Source organism: Carassius gibelio, chromosome B25 (assembly GCF_023724105.1).
Source record: "Carassius gibelio isolate Cgi1373 ecotype wild population from Czech Republic chromosome B25, carGib1.2-hapl.c, whole genome shotgun sequence".
Taxonomy (NCBI): Eukaryota; Metazoa; Chordata; class Actinopteri; order Cypriniformes; family Cyprinidae; genus Carassius; species Carassius gibelio.
Window position 1 is genome coordinate 3,613,809 of NC_068420.1, and position 22,739 is coordinate 3,636,547.

At 37.9% G+C, this 22,739-nt stretch overlaps 1 protein-coding gene across 1 annotated transcript in view; it reads right to left on the reverse strand.

The window, feature by feature from the left end:
- znf609a (zinc finger protein 609a) overlaps window positions 1-22,739 on the reverse strand; it is a 92,550-nt gene that overhangs the window by 55,038 nt on the left and 14,773 nt on the right. The window contains exon 2 of the mRNA XM_052597182.1: window positions 3,874-4,746. Within this exon, the coding sequence (XP_052453142.1) occupies window positions 3,874-4,614 (741 nt within the window). The 5' untranslated portion in view covers window positions 4,615-4,746. The remainder of the gene's footprint in view (window positions 1-3,873; window positions 4,747-22,739) is intronic.

Sequence of the window (22,739 nt, forward strand, 5' to 3'; positions counted from 1 at the left end):
GTCTGTGTGAAGCTAATCTATTTTCAAGAATCCCCCGCAAAGTCCCTCTGTTAAAAAAAAGGCATGTGCAGAAGAGGTTACAATTTGCCAAAGAACACATCAACTGGCCTAAAGAGAAATGGAGGAACATTTTGTGGACTGATGAGAGTAAAATTGTTCTTTTTGGGTCCAAGGGCCACAGGCAGTTTGTGAGACGACCCCCAAACTCTGAATTCAAGCCACAGTACACAGTGAAGACAGTGAAGCATGGAGGTGCAAGCATCATGATATGGGTATGTTTCTCCTACTATGGTGTTGGGCCTATTTATCGCATACCAGGGATCATGGATCAGTTTGCATATGTTAAAATACTTGAAGAGGTCATGTTGCCCTATGCTGAAGAGGACATGCCCTTGAAATGGTTGTTTCAACAAGACAATGACCCAAAACACACTAGTAAACGGGCAAAGTCTTGGTTCCAAACCAACAAAATTAATGTTATGGAGTGGCCAGCCCAATCTCCAGACCTTAATCCAATTGAGAACTTGTGGGGTGATATCAAAAATGCTGTTTCTGAAGCAAAACCAAGAAATGTGAATGAATTGTGGAATGTTGTTAAAGAATCATGGAGTGGAATAACAGCTGAGAGGTGCCACAAGTTGGTTGACTCCATGCCACACAGATGTCAAGCAGTTTTAAAAAACTGTGGTCATACAACTAAATATTAGTTTAGTGATTCACAGGATTGCTAAATCCCAGAAAAAAAAAATGTTTGTACAAAATAGTTTTGAGTTTGTACAGTCAAAGGTAGACACTGCTATTTTTTTGAACACACCCCTTTCAACTAATTGCCCAATTGCACAGCCTTAAGAGCGTGCATATCATGAATGCTGGGTCTTGTTTGTTTTCTGACAATCTACTGAACCTACTGGTAACTTGTTAGCCACGTAGCAATAAAAAATATACTAAAAACCTTGATTATTCTGGTTAGTCACATTGTACTGCTATTATTTTGAACAAAACTGTATTATGGCAAATAACCAATAAATATAAGAATTTAATTTCTGTACTATTTTGCACTCCTATAAAATAAAATAAAATAAAATAAAATAAATAGAACACTTAAAATAATTACTATTAGTGATTTTAGGCATCAAAACATAAAATATATAAAAAAACATGAACTGAATCAATTAAATTTATAAAAATTTTGAGACTGGCTAAAGATCTAACTGTTTAATAACTGTTAGACTTAACTAAATTAATTATATGATGGAAAAAATAATTATAGGCAATATATGATGTCAATTAGGCCTATTGTTTGGTATCCAAGATCAGTCATAAATAAATACATATTAGCCGATATCCAATTTGGCACTGGTATATAGTGCAACATTAGTCAAATTTTGATGCTAATAATTTGCATACTTCTCAAAATAAAGACTGCATTTAAGTCATCACTAGCTTTTGTCATTGATGACTCAACTCTACCTCTCATTCCATCCTGATGATCTGACAGTAGCTACTCGCATCTGTTTGTCTAACAGACATTTCTTACTGGATGAAGGACCATCACATTCAACCTTACCAAGACAGAACTGCTTGTGGTTCCAGCAAACCCATCGTTTCATCACAATTTTGCTGTCAAGTTAACGCACATCAACCATAACTCCTTCAAAAACAGCCAGAAGCCTTGGAGTTATGATTGATGATCAGCTGACTTTCTCAGACCACATTGTTAAAACTGTCCGATCCTGCAGATTTGCTTTATTCAACATCAAGAAGATGATGAAACAGCTTGTTAAAGAAGGCTGCCTGCCCTCATCAAATGACTGAAGAGAGAGGTTAAATTAGCCCATGATATTCTCAGGGTGATAACGACTGTGTACGCAGTGTTAGTGGATGTGGTATCCCGACAGGGGCACACAGGTACCATCGCTCCTGCATTCCTGCATGGCCATGCTAGGTGGGAAAACCAGTCTTCCCTTCCATCGCATGGCTCGAGCCCAATGTGCCCCAACTGCACCAAGGGATGTGGAAATGCAAAACCACTTTAGAGATGGTTAAAAATCTGGTCTTGTCCCTCTCTCTGACACTCGAAAGCATCCCCTCTTCACACATCAAGATCTGGTTGTTAAAAGGGAAGAGGTATTTCATGTTTAGTTTGAGCTGTTGTCGTCCCTCCCCCCGAGGCCCCGGGGGGAAGGACCCACTGTGCTTGTTTAAGGAATGTACCAGAAGACAATAACAGCAGTCAGAGAAAGTCATGAATGGGGGCCATTGGTTGCACAGCACTATAGTGCCAACAGAAAGCTTTCTACCAGGGACAAAGCTCAGAATGGGTCTTCTAACCACCAGGACAGAGTCAAGCAGGAATACTACCCTTGGGACTACATCAAAAACACAATCAGGAACACAATGCAAGTCGATGCAAACGTCAATCTTTAACGAATGGCATGCAATTTACTACTAAGAATTTGACACTTATCCAAAAAAAGCTACTTGCATTGCATTCAAGGTATGCATTCAATCAGTCCCTGAGAACCGCACCTATGACCGCAAATCTCGAAAGTGCTAGTGAAACTAGCCATCAGTGATGAACGATGGCATCGTCTATCAGCCTAACCCTAACTGAAATTCCTTTTTTTTTTTTTACACATAAATATGGTCAAATGCTTTTGAAACATTCTACCATCCAACAACTTCAAGCCATAGTTATCCAAAAAAAAAATTCAAAGACATTACAAAGAGATCACCATCAGTTCTGTCTAAAGAAAAGCCCTTGTTGCTCTTTCCAGTAGCCTATATTTGGCTGCCTGTCACAGTTGAAAGTAAGCAAGGGGTCCAAGTGTTACATTTCAATGGCTCCCCGGAGGCCCACTATGTAGGGAACACAATGCTGTGAGTATGAACAACTTCTGACTGAGTCACTAGCAAGGAATTTCACAGATTTGTTGTAAGCAGATACGCTGGTCTATCCTCTCCGTTTGTAATGCACAACCCCAGCTTAGTCAATTGTTCAACTAAAAGCAGTGCAATATAATAAGTTCTCTGAATTTAATGACTTCAAAGACTACGAATACATTAGTCTTCGCTGATCTTTGTATCTCATATTTGCAATAGAAAACGGGTGTTAGTAGATGCTTCCGTGGTGAATATGCTGAACTCTACATTCTTCTAAAACAATCTGTTGAGGAATGGATACTTGTTTTAACATGAGAGATCAATCTACAAATTAGACCAGCTGCCAAAACTCCTTAAAAACTAGTAGGCCGATAATTGAGTGCAATGAATAATAGAGAAAAAACCCCTACAATCAGCCAACAGCTAAATTTAAACAAGACTGAGCAACAAGAACTTCAATCAGACAGAAAATATGCATGTACATATAAGATATCTAACAACAAGAGCTCTGTAACAAGACAGACTTAAGGCTTAACCAGTTGGCAAGATAGTTATTTGGTTAACAACAATTGGTACAATTATCTTATTAGCATTACAGCTGTTCTTATACACAAATCCTGGGATCTGATGGTCTGGTATCTCTGGACATCTGGCCTCTGTGCTAAATCTCTTTTGGCAGTGCTATATGCATTACTAAATGGAAATCTAGACCACCAAACTAAGCAAGCTCTGTCTTCCGCTCTTTAAAATGGACTAGTGCCAAAGGAACTGCAGCCAGCAAATTGGCACACCAGGATATATCAGGTGCCCCTAAGTCACTAGTTCACATCTAACAGTTGGAAAAGCATTAGCTTCCAGCTTCTACTGCATTATATAAATCACTGTTTAGAGTAATCAACAAGATTCTTATATGAATAACAACTTAAAACCCAACTGAATACCAGATAATGCAATTCTTGTTTCTAGAGCAAAGAAAACAAGTGGACTCACCTTTTCGCTTTTCACTTTCTTCATGGTCCTGCAGTCATTATTTTCCACTTCTTCTGGTTCACTCTTGATAGCCAAAGGTGTGACTATTCCAGTGGTATCAAGGGTAATATTCCCTAGTTGATCAGCACCAACAAGGTCCAAATTTTGCATCCCCTCAAACGGGGTATTGCGTGCCTGGCCTAAAGACATAACCTGTGTTGATTGGTCCTTTTCAGAGGGCACGCTCACAGCTTGTACCCCTTCATTTTTTTCCTTCTTGCTTTTCCCAGAACCCTCCTTGTCCTTTTTTCCACTTTGAACATTACGGGAGGCTTTGATACTTTTATCGGAACCTTTCCCGGAGGGTAAAGCTGTGGAAACTATTCCCATGGTTGGCCCAGTGGCCTCATTTTGGGTCCGTCCCTGGGCATCCTTTTTGGCCCCATCAGGGGTCGAGGACTTGCTACTATCCTTGGAATTCTTGCTACGCTTAGCTTTGGATTTGCTGTCCTTAATCGGTGGAGGAGGTACCGGGTTAATGAACTTGATGTTGTCCGGCAATGCCGCTACGGCACTCGAGGCAGCAGCCATTCCATCCCCGTCCTTTGTGCCAGACATCTCAAGCTTGTCTTTTTCCAAGTCGGCGTCGAGGTCAATGATCAGGTTGCCTACACCAATATCCCACTCATCCCCGCTGTCATAAGTGTCCACCGCATTCGAGTCCACACCTTTCCCGCCTGCAGTGTCACTACTGAGGGACATCTTAGTGCCAGCGGCCCAAGTGTGCCACAGGGAGGTCTGACCTTCTCAGACAACTGAGGCGGTTGGGAAGCACATTTACACAAGCATCAGGGTCCTGTTGGTTTCCCCTTCCCAGTAACCCACATTGTTGCCCTGTAGGAGTAAAAACAAAAACAAAATATGTAAGAAATTAGGAAATGTAGGAAAATACAATGTTTTAAGACCAACTGACAAGCACACTGCTATTAGAAAATGGGTTTAGAAATGCTGACTTAAATTTTCAGTTCTCAAAGTGAATGCTTCAATAACATCACAAACCCGTGAAGGCCCTAGATATAAAAGGTTTTGCAAGCTGTTCCACTGAACATGAATTACAAATACATGGCGTGTAATCTTTTTAGACTAGAAAAATTATTTTAGATGACTCAGGACAAATCAAACAGCTGAATAATGGTCACCATCAGTTCACTGGCAGAAAACAGACGTTGCATCATAACACACTTGGAAATAGGGCTGTGCAAAGAATCGAAGGCGATTTTCATGCGCATCTAGTCAGTAAAGGCGCTCCTAGTATATATCCAGGACGTGCGTTCAGATCAGGATTGCTAGGTTTAAAAAAAAAAAAACCTGCCCAATTTTTTTGGACGGGTAAAATTCACATTTTAGGGGCTAAACATCACATTATTGGGATTGGGGTCACTTCAACACGCAGACATGAAAAACAACTGCAGACTTGGCAACACTGGTTGGACGTTACTACACAAAACCGTAGTACACTGAAAATCTACACAAAATCTATTTCAAAATTGGAGGTGATTCATTGCCGATTTTGAAAGTGTTTTTGTGTTTAGCTTGTCCGTGAACTACGGCTCTGTGCAATAACGTTAAATGCTGCTCCACCGGAACGAGTTTTGCTGTTGTTGAAGTCCGTGGTTGTTTTTCGTGTCCGTGGGTTGAAGCGACCCCAGTCCCATTAATTAGGGATATTTAGCTCCTAAAATGTGAATTTTTTGCAACCCTGGCAAAAAAACGTGTATTATAACCCCGGGACGCAATGTTTATCGGGGAACCTCCTGGAAACGCAATTGGGCTAGTTTTGAACTAGTTTTGAGAAGCAACTGGGCAGGCTTTGTTGTGGAAAACTGGCAATTTTAACACACATGCTGGAGATATACTACTAATTACAGGAGCACCTTTACTGATGAAATGCGCATGAAAATCGAATACGATTTTTTTGCACAGCCCTACTTGGAAACACTTGACAGACTGACATCAAAGCTCAATGAATGACTGCACCAATCCTCAAACATGCCACTTGCTTTGAGACTAAACAGCATTGTAATTCATTTCCTCACATGTGAATACTAAAGATATTAAGGATGTGCTAAACTACATATTTTCAAAACCATGTAGTTGTTGGTTGTCTGGATGACGGTTAGTTAAGGCAGCACTTTAATTATAATGTTGTCCACTTGTCAAAGTTCCAACACCACCAGGTATTCATGCAGGACACGTTTTTTTTTTTTTTTTAAATCAGCAACAGTTCAGATTAAATCCTCATCAGGTTACACTGGCTACCAGTAGCCGCTCACATCAAATTCAAGGTACTGATGCTTGCCTACAAGACGACCACTGGCACGGCACCAACTTACCTAAACTCACTGGTTAAATCCTATGTGTCCTCCAGAAGTTTGCGCTCTGCAAGTGAACGACGCCTTGTGGTGCCATCCCAAAGAAGTTCAAAATCACTCTCACTGACCTTTTCCTGGACTGTGCCCAGCTGGTGGAATGACCTCCCAATCTTAATTCGTACAGCTGAGTCTTTACTCATTTTCAAGAATCATCTAAAGACTCATCTTTTTCGCCTGCACTTAACCAGCAATTTTCCTTTTCTTGTCTTTTCAATTAAATAAAAATAAATAAAAAATACCTGGCTAGGCGTTCTATACTAGACTAACTGAGACTTCTCATGGCACTTGTTTACTGTTGTTGTTCTCTTGTTGACCTGACTGCTTCTGTTGTTCTCATTTGTAAGTCGCTTTGGATAAAAGCGTCTGCTAAATGATTAAATGTAAATGTAAATCATAAAACTGGGGTTTTTAAAAACTGTTTATAAACTTATTACAAGATCAATGCACATTGAATGCAATGCAATGCTCATGTCACTGAAATTAAAACTTAAATCTGAAAAATCTGATGCTAATATTATTTTAGCATGTTGACAGTGCATTTACAGCAACTTTTGTAAGATAAATCATCTCACATGGTCATCATGCAAACCACTCAGCATCTCTTTTTGAAAAGAAATACAAGAAAATAAACATAAAAAATAAACTTATTAATAAACTAATGTTGCTGGATGAAAACTTAAGTACTCAGTCTATAGACTTATCACTAAAGGTATAGGTTAGATTTGGTTTGGTCCTCACACTGCACATAGGGTGACAGTGTGAGCCATTAAATATAAAGTTACATTATTAATTTAGTCTGAAACAGAAAAAGAACAGACGGACACAGATTAAAGGTCAAAGTCATTGTCCATAATACTTGAAAGTAGTCACATAAAAGACTATGAACCACAAACTGGTTTAACTGCACTACTACAGTTTGGCGGATGTCTAATAAAACTAAGCACTACTTAAGTTGAAAAGGATGAGTCCGGCTTTGAGCTGCATCTTAAATAGCCGAGGAGACAGATGGTTGAATGAGAAAACACTAATCAGTGGTTTGCTGTAATCCGTCAGTCCACCAGGGAACATGGAGTGTGTCCTGCAGGAAGCTTTCCAAACGTCTGCCGTTGGAACCCAACACAAGACGGACTTCCACTATCAGTCATTCATCAGTCCCCTGCTTTTCTAGTCACTTTAAAGAGCTTTGATAATAGAACTTCGAAAGACGTCACTTTTGAAAGTGAAAAAAGTCCATATCGATTGACCATTACTTAAAAAAAATATTTTCTATTGGAGTTTGAAAGTCAAATAGAAGTCGCTCATTGATTGTTTTCCTTCCTAAAGATTCAGAGAAAACTATTTCCAAACATTGATTTGCTCGCATGAGCATCCGGACATATCAGATTCAACCAACGATGCTAGTTTTGGGTGGGTTTTTCTGACCAATGGAGTGTTTGGGAAATTTGTTGGGAAATAGGTCATCCATCAGTTCTGTGTTTAGAGACACTTTCAGAGTAGAACTTCGAAAGATGCCATTTTTGAAGGTGAAAAATACAGGCAACAACAATGACATGCCACAACACAATATCAATGTTATTTTAAAGGATTTCTGAGCTACCACAACAGCATTTTACCTCATTAAAGGTGGAGCTACTTGATGTTTAAATTTGCAGATATTTGGCATTTTTAAATTATCAGGTTTTTTTTTTGTTCTTTTTTGCCCGATTTGCTGGACTTTTATTTGTGTTAGGCAGGACTTTGTTTTTCTGACAAATTGGTTGTTTGGGAAATTAGTTGGCAAATGGGTCATTCATCAGTCCACTATGTATCTAGAGACAGCTTCAGAGTAGAACTTCAAAAGGGTTATTAATGTAAACAACAACACTGAAAAGTGTCTTCTATAATGACATTTTACTTCATTAAAGAGAAAGAGACTGGATGTTCAAATATTTTCTACTATTTAAGTTTAGAGCGATGCTTAGAGTCAACTAGAAGTTGCTCATTGGTTTCTTAATGAAGAGCTGGCCATTGTTGGCGAATAAATGGAAGAAGGGGTGTTTATCCGTTTAATACTTTTTTTTAATGATCCGTAACAAAATAGTCAAAAATACAGATATACAGATAAACCAACAAAAAAAAAAAGAAGTCTGGAATAACAGACACGGTAGAAATCCACAAGCTGAAATATATTTCTTGCAGTTAAATCATACAACAGGTTACTAGTTAAAACATGCATTAGTGTAACTTTCCCCAGGTATTTGAAGTTGCCAATAATGTGAAAAGCCAAAGCTTTACAAAACTCATTCATATCCCATCACGGCTGATGATGCAAGCGACTGCCACAGTTCTCACACACAACCTAATTAGGAACCGAATGATGAAACTGTGCTCGGCACTATTACTATAAAAGGGAGTAAAAAGATACCCTTTGTCTGTTCCCCATTCAAAAACCAAAGGCAAAGAGACAAAGCTTTTGATTTGAGCCAGACAAGGACGTGGCGCACATGCTCGAGTTTTATTTTTTAATGTTGTTTGATAGATAACCAATCAGTACGCCAGAAGAAAAACGGTTTATTGAGAAGTGTAATTAAGTTGTGCTTCCCCTCGTCCTTGGCAAGTACAACTGAAGGAAAAGCAAGAACCCAAAAACACAATGTTCGAGTGGCTCTAGAACAGGTTGTGCTTTTTATTACCCCGACACTCAGGTACCAGGGGCCGTAAATAACGGCACTAAACTAATTTAGCTTTCTCTGCCACATGCCAACAAGCAGCGGGAGTGCTCGAGGGAAGACGAGCTGCCTTTCCACGCTCCCAACACCACCCGACATGACACGGGCCTAATTAACACAGGCATCCACTGCGGGCGCCTCCGCTTGATAGAAAAACGTGAGCTGAAACTCAAACGGGCACTTGTGCAAACACCTCGCAGAGATGACAGGATCGAGGATCGATACCTCTCTCGCCCCTGTTTGATGATGAAAACCAGAGAAAAGAAGGAATACAATCAGGAATGGGATAAAAACAACAAAAACAACAACAACTAAAAGAAGACAACAAAAGATGAAACGCAGAATTACTCAAGAGAACCCTCTGACCTGACTGAAAAGCACTTGTACCTTCGGTGCCAGAACTGCCTCTGGGTTTTAATTCCCTCTCGGTGATTGAGTAATTGAGATTCTCTAATAAAAAAGCAGTTTCAAAGGCTGCCGGAACTGACAGGCTCTCCGTCAGACTAAATCACAGCTCTGAAGAGCCTGGGCTCGGTGAAAGGGAGGGAAGCACTTAGATTACACACTGCACCAGATGAAAGAGCCGCCGCTCACGTTTTCATCTTCCCCTCTTGGAATTCTCCCCCGCTGCTGCCTTTTTCTTTTGAGATCTGTAGACAAGTGTAGGATTTTATCTCAGAGATGACGGCCGCCCTTTCTCTCCGCTCTTATTAGACCCGTAAGGTAGGTTTTCAGGAAGCGACGATCTCGCTCTGCCAACTCCATCATTAGCCAATTCAAACAGAGGCCATCTCCAGCAGCCATGTTAGCGCCCATGAAGGGAACATTAGATCCAACCCAACAGAGAGGAGAACAGCTGTCCTGGGCCAGTCTAGAGGAGTTGGGTTGCCCTGTTTAACTGCATGGTAAAGAGGGTAAAATCCCATCTGCATTTGACCTACTCCAATGCCCTTAACGCTAGCACAAGCGGACCTGTCCGTCTGATCACACTGTCAAACACAGAGGCGAAGCTCGCAACATACTAATCAGGGATAATCTGCGGTTAATGCACACGAGCCTGGCGGGAACACTGGACTGCAAAAGAAAAGTGTGACCGGCATTAATTAACAACACAATTATTGATCATTAACTAAACAATGTGATGTAAATTAACTGAGGCACATTACTGGGTTAATTTTTATTCATTTTGAGGTTATACTTTAGGACAATAAACATTAAGAAACGGGGGAGGGGGGGTCTAAATTTAAATTAGAAAAATATCAGTCAACTTAGTTATGAATTTTTTTTAACAATGTTACTGCACTGGCCCCGCCCCCAGACCTAGATATCATCTTACATTTCATATAGCTGACTATTGACAATTCCATACATGCAGTTAGTCCTGTTTTTGTCCGTAATTTCATAAGTTAAATGTGATTTTATACAACAGTTCAGTAAATGAGAAGTTGATATTGTGTTATATTTAAAATTTGCTCAATTTTGCAGAGAACAAATTCCTTTAAAGCCATCGTAGAATTGTTGCACATCTCCGAGCAACACAGCAGTGTTTAGTTTCTGAATGAAACAGCGTTTTGAACGAATCATTTGAATCAATGAATCAAAGGCCCATGCATGAAGAGAAGCATTCACTGAACTCCTGATGGAATCAGTCTTTGAACTAATCAAATACACGAATGACTCAAAAACGAATTTCCCGCCACCTGCTGGCAGATTAAGTTTCTTATTTAGTGTATTTAATTTCATTTAAAAAAAAAGAAGATAAAAATATAAAAACATTAAAGGGGTAGTTCACCCCAAAAATTTTAATTCTGTCATCATTTACTCACCCTTATGTCATTTCAGACCTTTCTTTTGTGGAAGATAAAAAAGTATTTTGAAGAATGTTGGTAACAGCCATTTTAGTCATTACATGAACAAAAATACTGAGATATTTCTCAAATTATCTTTTACCTTCAAATTATCTTTACCTTGGTAGGCCATTGTAGCCTAAATGTTTGTGTGCAATAACTTTTGAACCAAATTAAATATTTCTTCCTAAAACTAGCCTACAATTTTTCTACTTGAAACGTTCTCACTTAACACAAAAATAGCTTTAAATAATCATTTGTGGGTATTTTCAGTCAAATTAATATTGTGATTAGATTAAATAATCGACACAACATGTAATAAGATTGAAAAATTGTAATCTACTGTCAGCCGTAATGTACCAAGCTTATTAATATCCTCCTATGAAACTCCACATATATGTTAAACATAAAAAAAAAAGATCGGATCTGCTGCATAATCAAAACACTAATCACAATAAAGATGCATGTAGAAGTGAATGCCTTTATGACAAGCCACCAGATGTTCGAGGAGTTAAGCACAAACCTCAACCCATAAACATTTTGCAGCTCTGCCAAACACAGCCAAGCCAAGTACTCAATTACAGGGGCAGGAAAAGGGGGCTTCTTAACGAGCTATTTCTAAGAGTCTGCCTGCGGGGCCGGGCTCTTGTTCCGCGCTAGCTATCACACCGAGGTTCCACCGTGTAATTGGATTGTGTGCTTGAACTGCTGACTGAAACAGAAAAGTGCAGGAAGCTTCAGGTGACGGGAATCAAGCATCCTGCAGGGCCAGCCAGACTCCATCTCAGCGAAATGTCAGCTAGTCTGGAAACACAATGGGACTTCAATTTGTGGACGTACGCGATGTACCATTCTGCATTGGCCGAGAGCAGCCCGTTTGGGTCCAGACATCTGATGAGTCGTCGATTATAGACATGCCCCGAAGACCAGTCTGCAACTGACCTTTCGCTTGGACGGTTCTCTAATCAGAAGCTGTTTTTGTCAGACAGCAAAGCTTTGATGGAGTCTTTGTGTGTAAATAATGAAACATCTTTAGCCTTTCATCTCAATTCCCCTGTGCACCAATAAAGCAGGGGAGAAGCTTCACTCCAAACTCCAAAAGCCACGAGTAACTTATCTGGCACCTCAAATGACAGTTCCCACGGTACGTGAAATCTCTGGAAAAGAGCGCACTGGCTTCGGGAGTGCTTTTACAGCCTTCATGTCACAGATAATTTCCAGCCTATTCACAGAGAGGACAGAAATACTGTTTGCAGGGCACACTGTGTACCCGGCTGTGGAGGCTGACAAGCTCCCAGATGGATTGGACAGGCTGCTGCGGGAGCCAGATCATGGTGCTACTATTCACAAGCGTGGATTCCTGGCAAATTCAACAGCTTTCTCATCCCAGACAAAATCAAGAACAGTTTACGGTAACTTTGTCAAAGCCCTCGGGTCAGTTCAAACCCTGATGGACTTGCTTCCGGGGAACACAAAAGGAGAAACTCTGATGAATGTTAATGCTGCTCTTTTGACAAATGTAAGAAACACAACAAGAAGTCTCCAAATACATTAAACATGAAATTAAACTAAGCTGCTACAGTTGCAACTATAAAATCCTTCATATTTAATAGAAATTCTAACATTAAAGAAATTATGTTTTTCTGATCGAACATATTCAAGGCAGCAATAAAAGCACAATAGAATATTAAACCTGTAACAAAATGTAAAACAAAAAAATCTTTCAGTTTAATATTTCTTAAGTTTAAAAAAAATTTGCTGATTTCATTTTTGTAAATGTGGGAATTTCCCTCTTATATGTGACTCTTGTGAGAGCAGGTTTTATATTTCATTTTTATTTGAGGGGAGCATTTAGAAAAATTAAAAAATGTATATATCTCACCTAAATGTTTGATCATGCCGTGCATTTTTGCTTTGCGTGCATGTAGCTGTTGCACAATAATAGCTTACACGCAGCACAAAACAGTTGCTCAAGCAAGTGGCAAAACATTTCAAATACTTATCTTATGTTATCACAAACATTCTAAATTCTAATTTACCATTGACAGAAACACTCAGCTCTACTCCCTTTATTTTGCATTTAAATCTATATTACAAGCAGAGTTGGGTATAACGCGTTACAAAGTACGTTACTGTATTCTAATTACTTTTCGTGATAACGCAGTAATGTAACTCATTACATTTAAAATAAATGTAATTTGATTACAGTTACTGATGTCAATAAAATTAAGTTACTTGCGTTACAAATGTATTGGTAAGAAAAAATATTAAAGTAAATAAATTAAAATGCATTTCTAATCACGTTTTGGGGCGGCTGCGTCAGTTATTGAGCATGCGCTTTAATGAATTGCTGGAGAACTAGTGCTGTTAAAATGGACGGAGATTTTTGTTCAAGATCGGGAGGGAAGGTAACTTCTGGACAGGTGAAGAGAGCTGTAGCAGCGTGTGTGGTGGAGGAAATGCTGCCCTTGTCGACTGTGGAATCGCAGTCATTTAGAGACTTGCTTACGATATAGGCTACTTGGACAGCTCTGTACCCTTGCAGTACCCAAAGACATTTGCAAGGTATCTAGATAAATGCTATGCGGATAGAGGGCTGTCACTTTTGTGTAAAAAGCATTTTCGATTTTTAAGACATAAGTGTTCATTGAATCGATTGTAAAATCGATTTTCCATGTCTAAAAAAAAGACGTTTCCTTTTTCAACGCCACATATCGGACGAATGAGAGCGCTTGGAAACGCACAAGTCAGCAATACTTCTTATTAATTGGCATTAGAGCTGTAATCGGGCCTTAAAAGTTAGGACCGACAGGACCCGAGCTCGACAGGTTTCGGCCCGAGCCCGACAAGTACATTTTGATTGACAGCTTTTTAAAAGCCCGAACCCGTGTGCAGCGCAGCCCGACATTCAGATGTGCGCATACACACACAGCTCTTTTGCCTTTTGTCAACAATGAGTCATTTATACATGTTTTAACATACTTGATTCATAACTAACGTAGACTAGACCACTTGGAAGTTGGAATAATGAAATAAAATAAGTCCTCTGTAACATCGTAACATCTCAGCACTCTAAATAGACATAGACTCATTTAGCCTATAAATAAACCAACGCACCAATAAAAACGAGTCTTTTTTAACAGATTAAATTAAGATAAATTTTAAATTAAGATGGGTATTTAGCAATAACGAAATTAAGATAAAAGCTCCGCCGGATTTGCTTCTCCACATATCAGCTGACATTTAATAATAGAATAATGCCAACATTAGCGTAAATACTCAGTCCACATTATGCATTTAAGCCTTAATGAATATATAGTTATCATTTGAAAAACCTTTACTCACAGAGATTAGGCTAGGTCTACATGTTTTTGTGGAGGAAAATGAATGAATCCACTGTAGATGTCTTCAATGTGTTCCTGCGCTCACTGATGGTGCGTCATTATTCACTCATTATTCTTATTATAAACACGGTCAAAACTTTTCCACACCTCAGAACTTTGCTTTAGCTGCTGGTGCAACCAAAACGTATTTTCGCCAGAGGCAAGCCTCCGTTGCATCTACTCAGCATCAGCATCCATTTCACATCTTTCTCGCGCTAATCGAAACACATCACATGACCGCTCATTTACCTCACAAACCGGAGCGCAAGCCAGAGCCCACTAAAGATGATATAAATTAAGCCCCAACACGAGTTTTTTTACATCTATGTTTTAAAATTAATAGTTTGGTCAAAATCTATTCCCTATTTTCATTTTCGAAACTTTTTTTGGTTGGTCAGATCGATTGTGCAATCGATTTTCGAACGAAAAGTGACCTATGCGGATATGGAGTATGAACTTAAAAAAAAACATTCGAGCGTTTGGAATATGTCTCCACAACCGCAGACATCTGGACTTGTAATAATAGAAGCTTCCTTGGAATGACAGGCCATATGTAGTTAAGACACACTGTATATACATTTAAAAAGACTACAGTTTTCATTGTTAGGCAAGTTTATGTTAAGAATGTTAAGTTATAGAAATGCATTGGATTTTTAATTCAAGTTGCTGTTTTCATATTTCTGTAATATTTTTCAGTCAATATTAAATTACGGAAAGTTTCACTTTGTTTGTAGTTTTTTTCCTTGTATGTTTAATAGGTTTTCAAAGTAACTTGAAAGTAAAGTAATTAGTAATCTGATTACTTTTTACATGCAGTAATCAGTAATGTAATCAAATTACAATTTTAGAGCAGTAATTAGTAATTTGTAGTGGATTACTTTTTTTGAGTAACTTACCCAACACTGATTACAAGCAATCCTGTGTTTTCCTACCTCCACGAGTGCTCGTTTCCTTTAAACCTGGCCAAAAACCCATAGCCTGTTGACTGTGAAACACAGTAGACTTTAATTATATGCATTTATGGTGTAATTACTATATTTTTGTATTCATATTTATCATAAAACATGTGCTGTGACTTAAGTGATTGTGGAATCAATCGCTGCACTGCTGCAGACTGCAAACATGTGTGTTTGATATTTGATAGAAATACATACATTAAAAAAATAATCTAATAATTATAAAAAAAATACAAATAAATGTACTAATAAAACAATAAATACATCAAAGCTAATGCTTACAATAACAACTGTAACATTAAAAGCTGGGCCTCTGAAAATGACAATGACTTTCTGAAGTCAAATCCAAGAGACTGCCAAGTCATCTGCCATAAACCTAATGCACAACAAAGGTGAAGTGTACAAACGTGTGGGAAGTTAAAGCGAGCAATCATGGTGTGACAACGGTCTATTGAAGGTGGAAAGATGATGTCATGCCAAAGACGCCTCCATTGGCAAAGTCAAGTGTGTACTGCGGGTGTCACATTTATAGTTCAGACACAAACTACTGCACATCACAAGAAAGCTTTTCTTTTAACAAATCCATTTCACCCTGTTAGTGTTCACACTAACATTTCTGGCTGAAAGCATTATTTGCCAATCAAACTAAACTTTGTCGTTGTAGCAGTTCCTACCAACATGTTTAACGTGTTCCTAAATAATGGTTACATCTTTCATTGCTGCAAAAAGTGACAACACAAAGCTAATTTGAAGTCCCGTGTAGGTCCTAATTTAAAGTAATTTGAGGAAGGTGTAAAGTGCTACACTTGATACAAAGGTAATTGCTGCAAAATAACCCTCTGGGCGAAGTGAAGCCATTTGTTGCCAAGATGGCAATTAAATACCAGCAGAGGCCTAGAGATAACATGTTGACAGAAATATACACCAAACACAGCAGGAGAAGACTTGAGTAGACGGGCTACACAAACACACAAGACTCGTCTGACTCAGTCTTTCCAATCAGTTTTGTTTTATGAAAACACATCATCAATCAATTAATTATTCAAATGATGCTGAGAAAAGCTTAGGCCATTAGAGTCAGACGCTCTCAGCTAATTTCTAAATAAGGATAAGTTCACTGTAAAAACCCATTGTAAATTAGCATAATAACCAACCCTATCACCCCAATTCATGCTAAGATGAGTCAGGATGGTGGATTGGTAAAGACGGACTTGTTTATCTAGTATCGTAAAACTATTAGTGCAAAGCTGTAAATTTAGAAATGCAGCATGATGTTTTTTTGCATGCTACCAAACACGTTATCCAAAGGTTTCTCGAATTTAAAGCACAGTCACAAACACCAAAAAACAATGACAATTTCACCAACTTTTAAAGCCAATTTCTCTTATTTAATGGACAATACAACACTTACAAAGAGGGATTTTACAGCGATGCCATAAAAATAACTATTATTGGTTCCCTAAAGAACCCTTCAGTCAATAGTTCTTAAAATAACCATGATTTTCTTAGAGTGAACAACATTTAATAATCTAAAGAACCGTTTTCCACTACTGTCCATTGGAAAGTTTTAAAAGTTTCTCAAGGAACCATCAATGCCAATAAACAACCTTAATTTTTAAGAGTGTAAAGAACATTTTTTCAATGGAAAGGACATATACACACACATACATATATACAAAAATAATATTTTGAGAAGTGTTCATTGAAAGGTTCTTTGTGAACCAAAAAGGGTTCTTCTACCTTCTTCAAAATAAAGGTTCTTTATTGGAATTGATGGTTCCAAGATGAGCCTTTAACAACCTTGAAATGTTTTTACTGGAACAAAAGGTTCTTTAGAGTGGTAAAAGGTAAGTAGACTATTAAAATGTTCTTTATCCTAAGAAAATGGCAGAAAGGTTCTTTGGGGAACCCAAAATGGTTCTTCTACTCTATGGCATTTCTGCAAAATCCCCTTTTGAAATATTTATTTTAAAGAGTGAACATCTGAATAATCTAAAGAAACTTTTTACACTATATAGAACCTTTTGTAGTTCAATTGATGTTCTTCAAGGAATCACTGATAGAGATAAAGAACGTATATTTTTAAGAAAGAGTCTGACTCTACAAGCAATCCACCGACTGGCAGTTTTGCATATGCCTAGCAGTCACTATAAGGAAGCAATTGGGATTTGTCATGTGGGTCACGCCCAGCGGGGGGGATGGGATCTGGAGTTGGGTTCAGATGTGGTTTCCAGAAGAATCTCAGGCACACAAAACCAAAACCACAACAGACTGCCATCTGTTTTGATTACGAGAATGTGTTATTTATGAAGACCTTTCGGAGTCACGCATGTTTGAGTTCTGAAATACCGTCGCAGACCTGTCATGCATGGGATACGATGGGCCTTTGAGCTCCTGAAAATAGCTTGCCATGCTTCTTTGCATGCTTTAAAAGAACGATAACCATCGCTCTACTAGAGAAAGGGACTCTTTTTAACACCTTTAGCTCCTGTTCAACAAATTTGCTTTCAAAAAGTGCCTGTGCAAACCACAATATGGGCGGCAGCTGTGTGCTCAATTGTGTTTGTTCAAGCCAATAAATTTATGATGAACACATGTACAACTCAAGCCAAGGTTTACCCAACCAATTTCTACCCCTCCAAACACTGATTCTGCAGATCATGAGCTAAGCCCATTCCAAACTTCTCTTGTCATGCCGTCAAAAATAAAAACACTCCCAAAACACAGGGGAACCTCCAAAAAGTGAGTTCTGAGGTGCATGAGCATCAGCTCCAAGTGTTTCAGTGCTGCAAAGCATTGCCTTTACAAGGCCATGTTTAATTCATGCTGCGGCTAAAACGAGCACTTGAAGAAAAAGCACAAGGTTGGAAAAGAAACCGTGAGCATTTCCAGTACAATTCAGTGGAAACGAATGGAAGAATGGAACAGAAAAATGGCTAACATGAATGTAGATTTCATGTCTTGATAAACGTAAATTACAAACTGCAAAAGAAGTTTATATAATGCATTTTATGCAAAGGTTTTGGCACAAATTTTGAGGCATTATTTGGATAAATCTAAGATTAGAAGTCATGTTCAACTATTCTGAAAACAAAAAAAGAAAGAAATATTGAAGAAAGATAATTAAGCTTATCTTTAAAATGATTTTACATTTTAGCATTATGTTTAAGTATTATGCACATTTTGCCTAAATTCGCATTACAGTCAGGTGAGACTAAATGTAATCTATCTAACATGGTAATGAAATTTAGTATGCAACAGAAGAAAGAAATTCTTACAGGTTTGGAACAACATTCTTATTTTTTAATAACAAAGATAAAGAATGACAAACATACACATTACAACAACACATAATATTTTCAGGTACAACAGGTGTATTTAGCAGGAGCATTCAAGAAATTAAATGAACAAATATAAAAATAAAACACTATATGAACTTATTCCTAAAGCTACTTTATTACATTTCTTCAGTCAAGAGCAGTGAGGGTTTTTTCTTTTTTGTTGTTTTGTTTTGTTTTGTAGTTTTATTAACGTTAAAGAAAAATAAAAATTCTGTCAGCTGTCTATCAATTCTGTCATAGTGTTTTGCTTTTATACCACCATTTACTCACTCAAAAGTGAGTAAGTTTTAAACCTGAATGAGTTTTCTTTCTTCTTCTGATTATAAACGCTATTGTGAGGATTGTGGAAAACCAAACAGTGGCTGGTCCATAATGACTTCCATAGTATTTTTGCTACTATCAAATTCAATCGTACACAATCAAAAATCATCATATCGCACACCCCCTATTTCAACATTAAATAAAAAAAATGTATAAACAAATAATATTCAGATTGTAATTAAGATTGATGTTAAGATTGTAAAAGATTTAGTAAAAAATCCAACAGCATTCTCCACATTTTTTAAGATGTCAAACTTTAGTGTTTAAAATAATACAAATAACTACAATACTTCAAAGACAGCAAAAAGCAACAAAATCGCTGATTATAATGCATTTTCACTACAGTTTTCATAGTTTTTATTAATGTACATGTTGTAAGGGCAATCATCAGGTTTGGTTATGGTGGATTCCAAAAAACACTAATGCCAACCACAGTTACCAGTGTTTATATATTTATATTCCGAAGCTGTGATATTTTTAAAAACACTTAACACAAGGCCCACGCTGTAATAAATAGAGTTATCACCACAATCTTGCGAACTGTGCAATTCTTTCTGCCAATCTCCCACCCAAGGTCACTAGCCTGAACAAAAGAAAAGAGACATTCTGGCTGACGGTTTATTAACCGGCTGGCACGGAGAGAGAAACTGTTTTCCTTCAGTTGAACGAGGAGATGGGAAAGGCTGGCAAACTAAATCCCAGCTGGATGGTGACAGGGGGCAATGAAGCCAGCAAAACAATAAGTGCAGCTGCGCCATGACGGATGTATTCCACCATCCCACTGACACCAGAATGGAAATATTATAAAAATGGCACCAAAAAAAAAAAACAAGGCTTTCCTATAATCCATCTAGACAAGAGAATGAATCATTTATGAGATCTGCATCTATCTGGCCCATCTACCAAGGGTCAGTAAAATGATCGAAACCGTGCCTATTTAACTCATAAAGAAACTTCTCTTAACTGGTTACAAACCTGTACGTTATTATTTATGCTGTGCAAAACAAAAGATAGCTTAAGAATCTTTATACATACCAATTTTCATTAACCAAAAGCTCATTCAAAATGGATTAAAAACATCATAAAATATAATAAAATTGGTCCGTGCAACTTTCTCCATGTAATTGGTTATATTAGCAAATTGAGGGGGAGTAACAACAGAAATTTCATTTTGAGTGAAGTAGCTCCATAAATTGCACATGGTTTTCAACTGTCTTCAACAGTACTATTAACAGTAAAAACAATACTGCACAACTGGAATGTACTTTCCAAGAATTGAAAGTGAGAAAACAGGAAGCACTGCTTGCTAAAGTAGAGTAAAAATTAAGCCGTGTAAAATAGATTTTGGGGGGGTGGAGCAGTTGGAGTACTTGGACCTGAAGCCAGTCAAAGCCCTTTTTCTAGCATGAGCCTGACTGGCATTTCAGAAATAATTCTACAACCAAGACTGCTTTACATTCCACCCAATCTACGGACCGGTCATGCATAACTGAGATGGACATGCCAATCCAGACACAGTGGTGCTGAGATGATACTCTCAATACAAGCTTCCTGTCAAGAGCAACTTTCACAACTGATAATGATAGAATTTATACACTTATACACGCTGATAAAAGACAAGCTAGAGCGAGTCAGAGTGAATCAGCTAACCATAAGAGCCACGCCTGAAAAAACCCATTCACAAAAAAACACCATCATGCTTTACTTCCTGTCCACTCTAGCAGAAATATGGCACAACATCTGTGAAATACGCTGAAAGGAAAAGCAGGAATCGCGGTATTGAGCTGTTAGATGTCATCAAAGCCTCAACAAAAGTGCTGAGTGAATTTAAGGAACGTCTTTTTAGAAATGTCTCTCATGAAGAACTGCGGTTCATTATCTTGCTCCCTGCAAGAATGTCTCTTGACCTTCTGCTGATGGAGTTCCTCATCTGTTTGTGTTCGATCATGGCACTACAAAGAGAGCTGCTCTGTCGAGATACTCTGACAAACCAACAACAGATGACACATCCACTGTGAAAGCACCACATAGACAAATCACCAAGACATAAATACATTTCATACTGCAAACATCTTTTACACTGAAAACTTAAACTGCTTCTAGAACATTTCTCTTTTGCCAGGGAATGACAAGAAGAGGAATTTACTGATATTACTACAAATAAATTCAATCGAGAAAATGTACTCTTGGTAATGATTATCTTCCACTGATTCATTTATTTAATATGATAAAATGCTAATTTTATAGCTGGAATTTCAGTCTCTGAATCATCAAGGCTTCTTACATTTCTATCTATCAAACAAACGGTTTTTCCAAGACAGACCTCACTTATACTATTACATCTCAAACTTCTTAGGTAAAGTTTTTTTCTTAAACAAACAAAAAAAAAACTTGTAAAACAAAATGTAAAAAATATGGTTCTGTAAAATTACATAAAGTTTAAAAATTATTCTTAAGAAAAGCTTTTCTAGATTTAAAAAATAAATAAAGCTTTCAAAGGCAAACTTTGCTTTTCTATTTAATTCTTAGTTCTTAAATTCTGCAAAATACAGTAAAATTACTATCTGAAACTTCTAGGCTGGTTAGGTTTTGTCTTTAAATCTTCAAACAAATTCAAAGTTTTCCCGAGACAAATGTTGCTTTTTTTTTTTTTTTTTGTAAATCATGAGAGTTTTGTAAAATACATAAAAAATTACTATCTGAAACTTCTAGACTTCTTAATTGTTTTCTTTAAAACATCAAACTCATTTGAATTTTCCTTTCATTCAAATTGGAATTGCAATTCTGTATCTGGTTTGGTACCTAAACTCAAATGCAGGAATTGAACTGGAATTTTTTAAAACACTGTCAATTAAATCCTAAATGGCACACAACCCCAGCGTAAAACATCAAATACAAAAAAAATAAAACTGTTTTGCATTTAGAAATTTAGTTTTAACACTCAAAAATAAAGTAGATTATAATTTTCTTTTGATGATGGACTTTCTTAAATCAAAATCTGATATACTATAGTAAACACTTACACAGCAGACGTGTTTATGTTAAACAACTTCGATCTCTTGATTTGTACACCAAAACAAAACAGCCCTGTGGCCAATAATTGAAAAATATTTAGAACGCTTTTGGATTTCTGAACACTGGAATGTAGGTCAGTTATCTACGACAACAGAACATTGCGTTGCCGCATTCTTCAACCCAGCCCTATGGGACACTAATTTAAACTTTTTAGAATCCCTTTGAAATTTTTAACACTGGATTGTTGTTTACAACAATAGAAATGCTTCTTCAAAACGATCAAGCGTTTCGGTAACTACAAACAAAAGTCCTGAAGGCAACTGGACTAAAGAGGTTCCCACCAGCCGACCAGCTGTCCCCTGGATCTACTGCAGTCATCCCTTCAGAGACGACAGACACAAACAGGAAGATTCCTGTGTTCAACCAACAAGCTCCCAGCAGGCTGTGTTCAGTAGCCTCCACCCTTGCTGCTGTGTGACCCAGCTCAGAGGAAGCATATAATTGTCTTCCTCCCACAGGGGAATACGCCAGGAGCTCATAACAATGACTGAGAGGGCATTTCACTCACACGTCTGATCTGACGCTAAAACGGATTCAGATTCATAACGGAGATTTGAGCTGGAGGGCAGAAGTTATAGAGCCAGACTGAGACGTTTTACTTCATTTACACACAAAACAACATCCTCATACAGAAACAATCATACGTGAATGGATCATTTGTTGCCAAATCAGGAATAAATGCAGTAATCCTAATCAATACAAAGGGTTCTGGGAAATCTGGTCCCATTACGGAGCGGAAGGATTCTTTGATTTCCACATGACCACAAGACATACATATGTGCTCAACATCTGAAAACAAACCCTCAACGGCTAGACTGATCAAA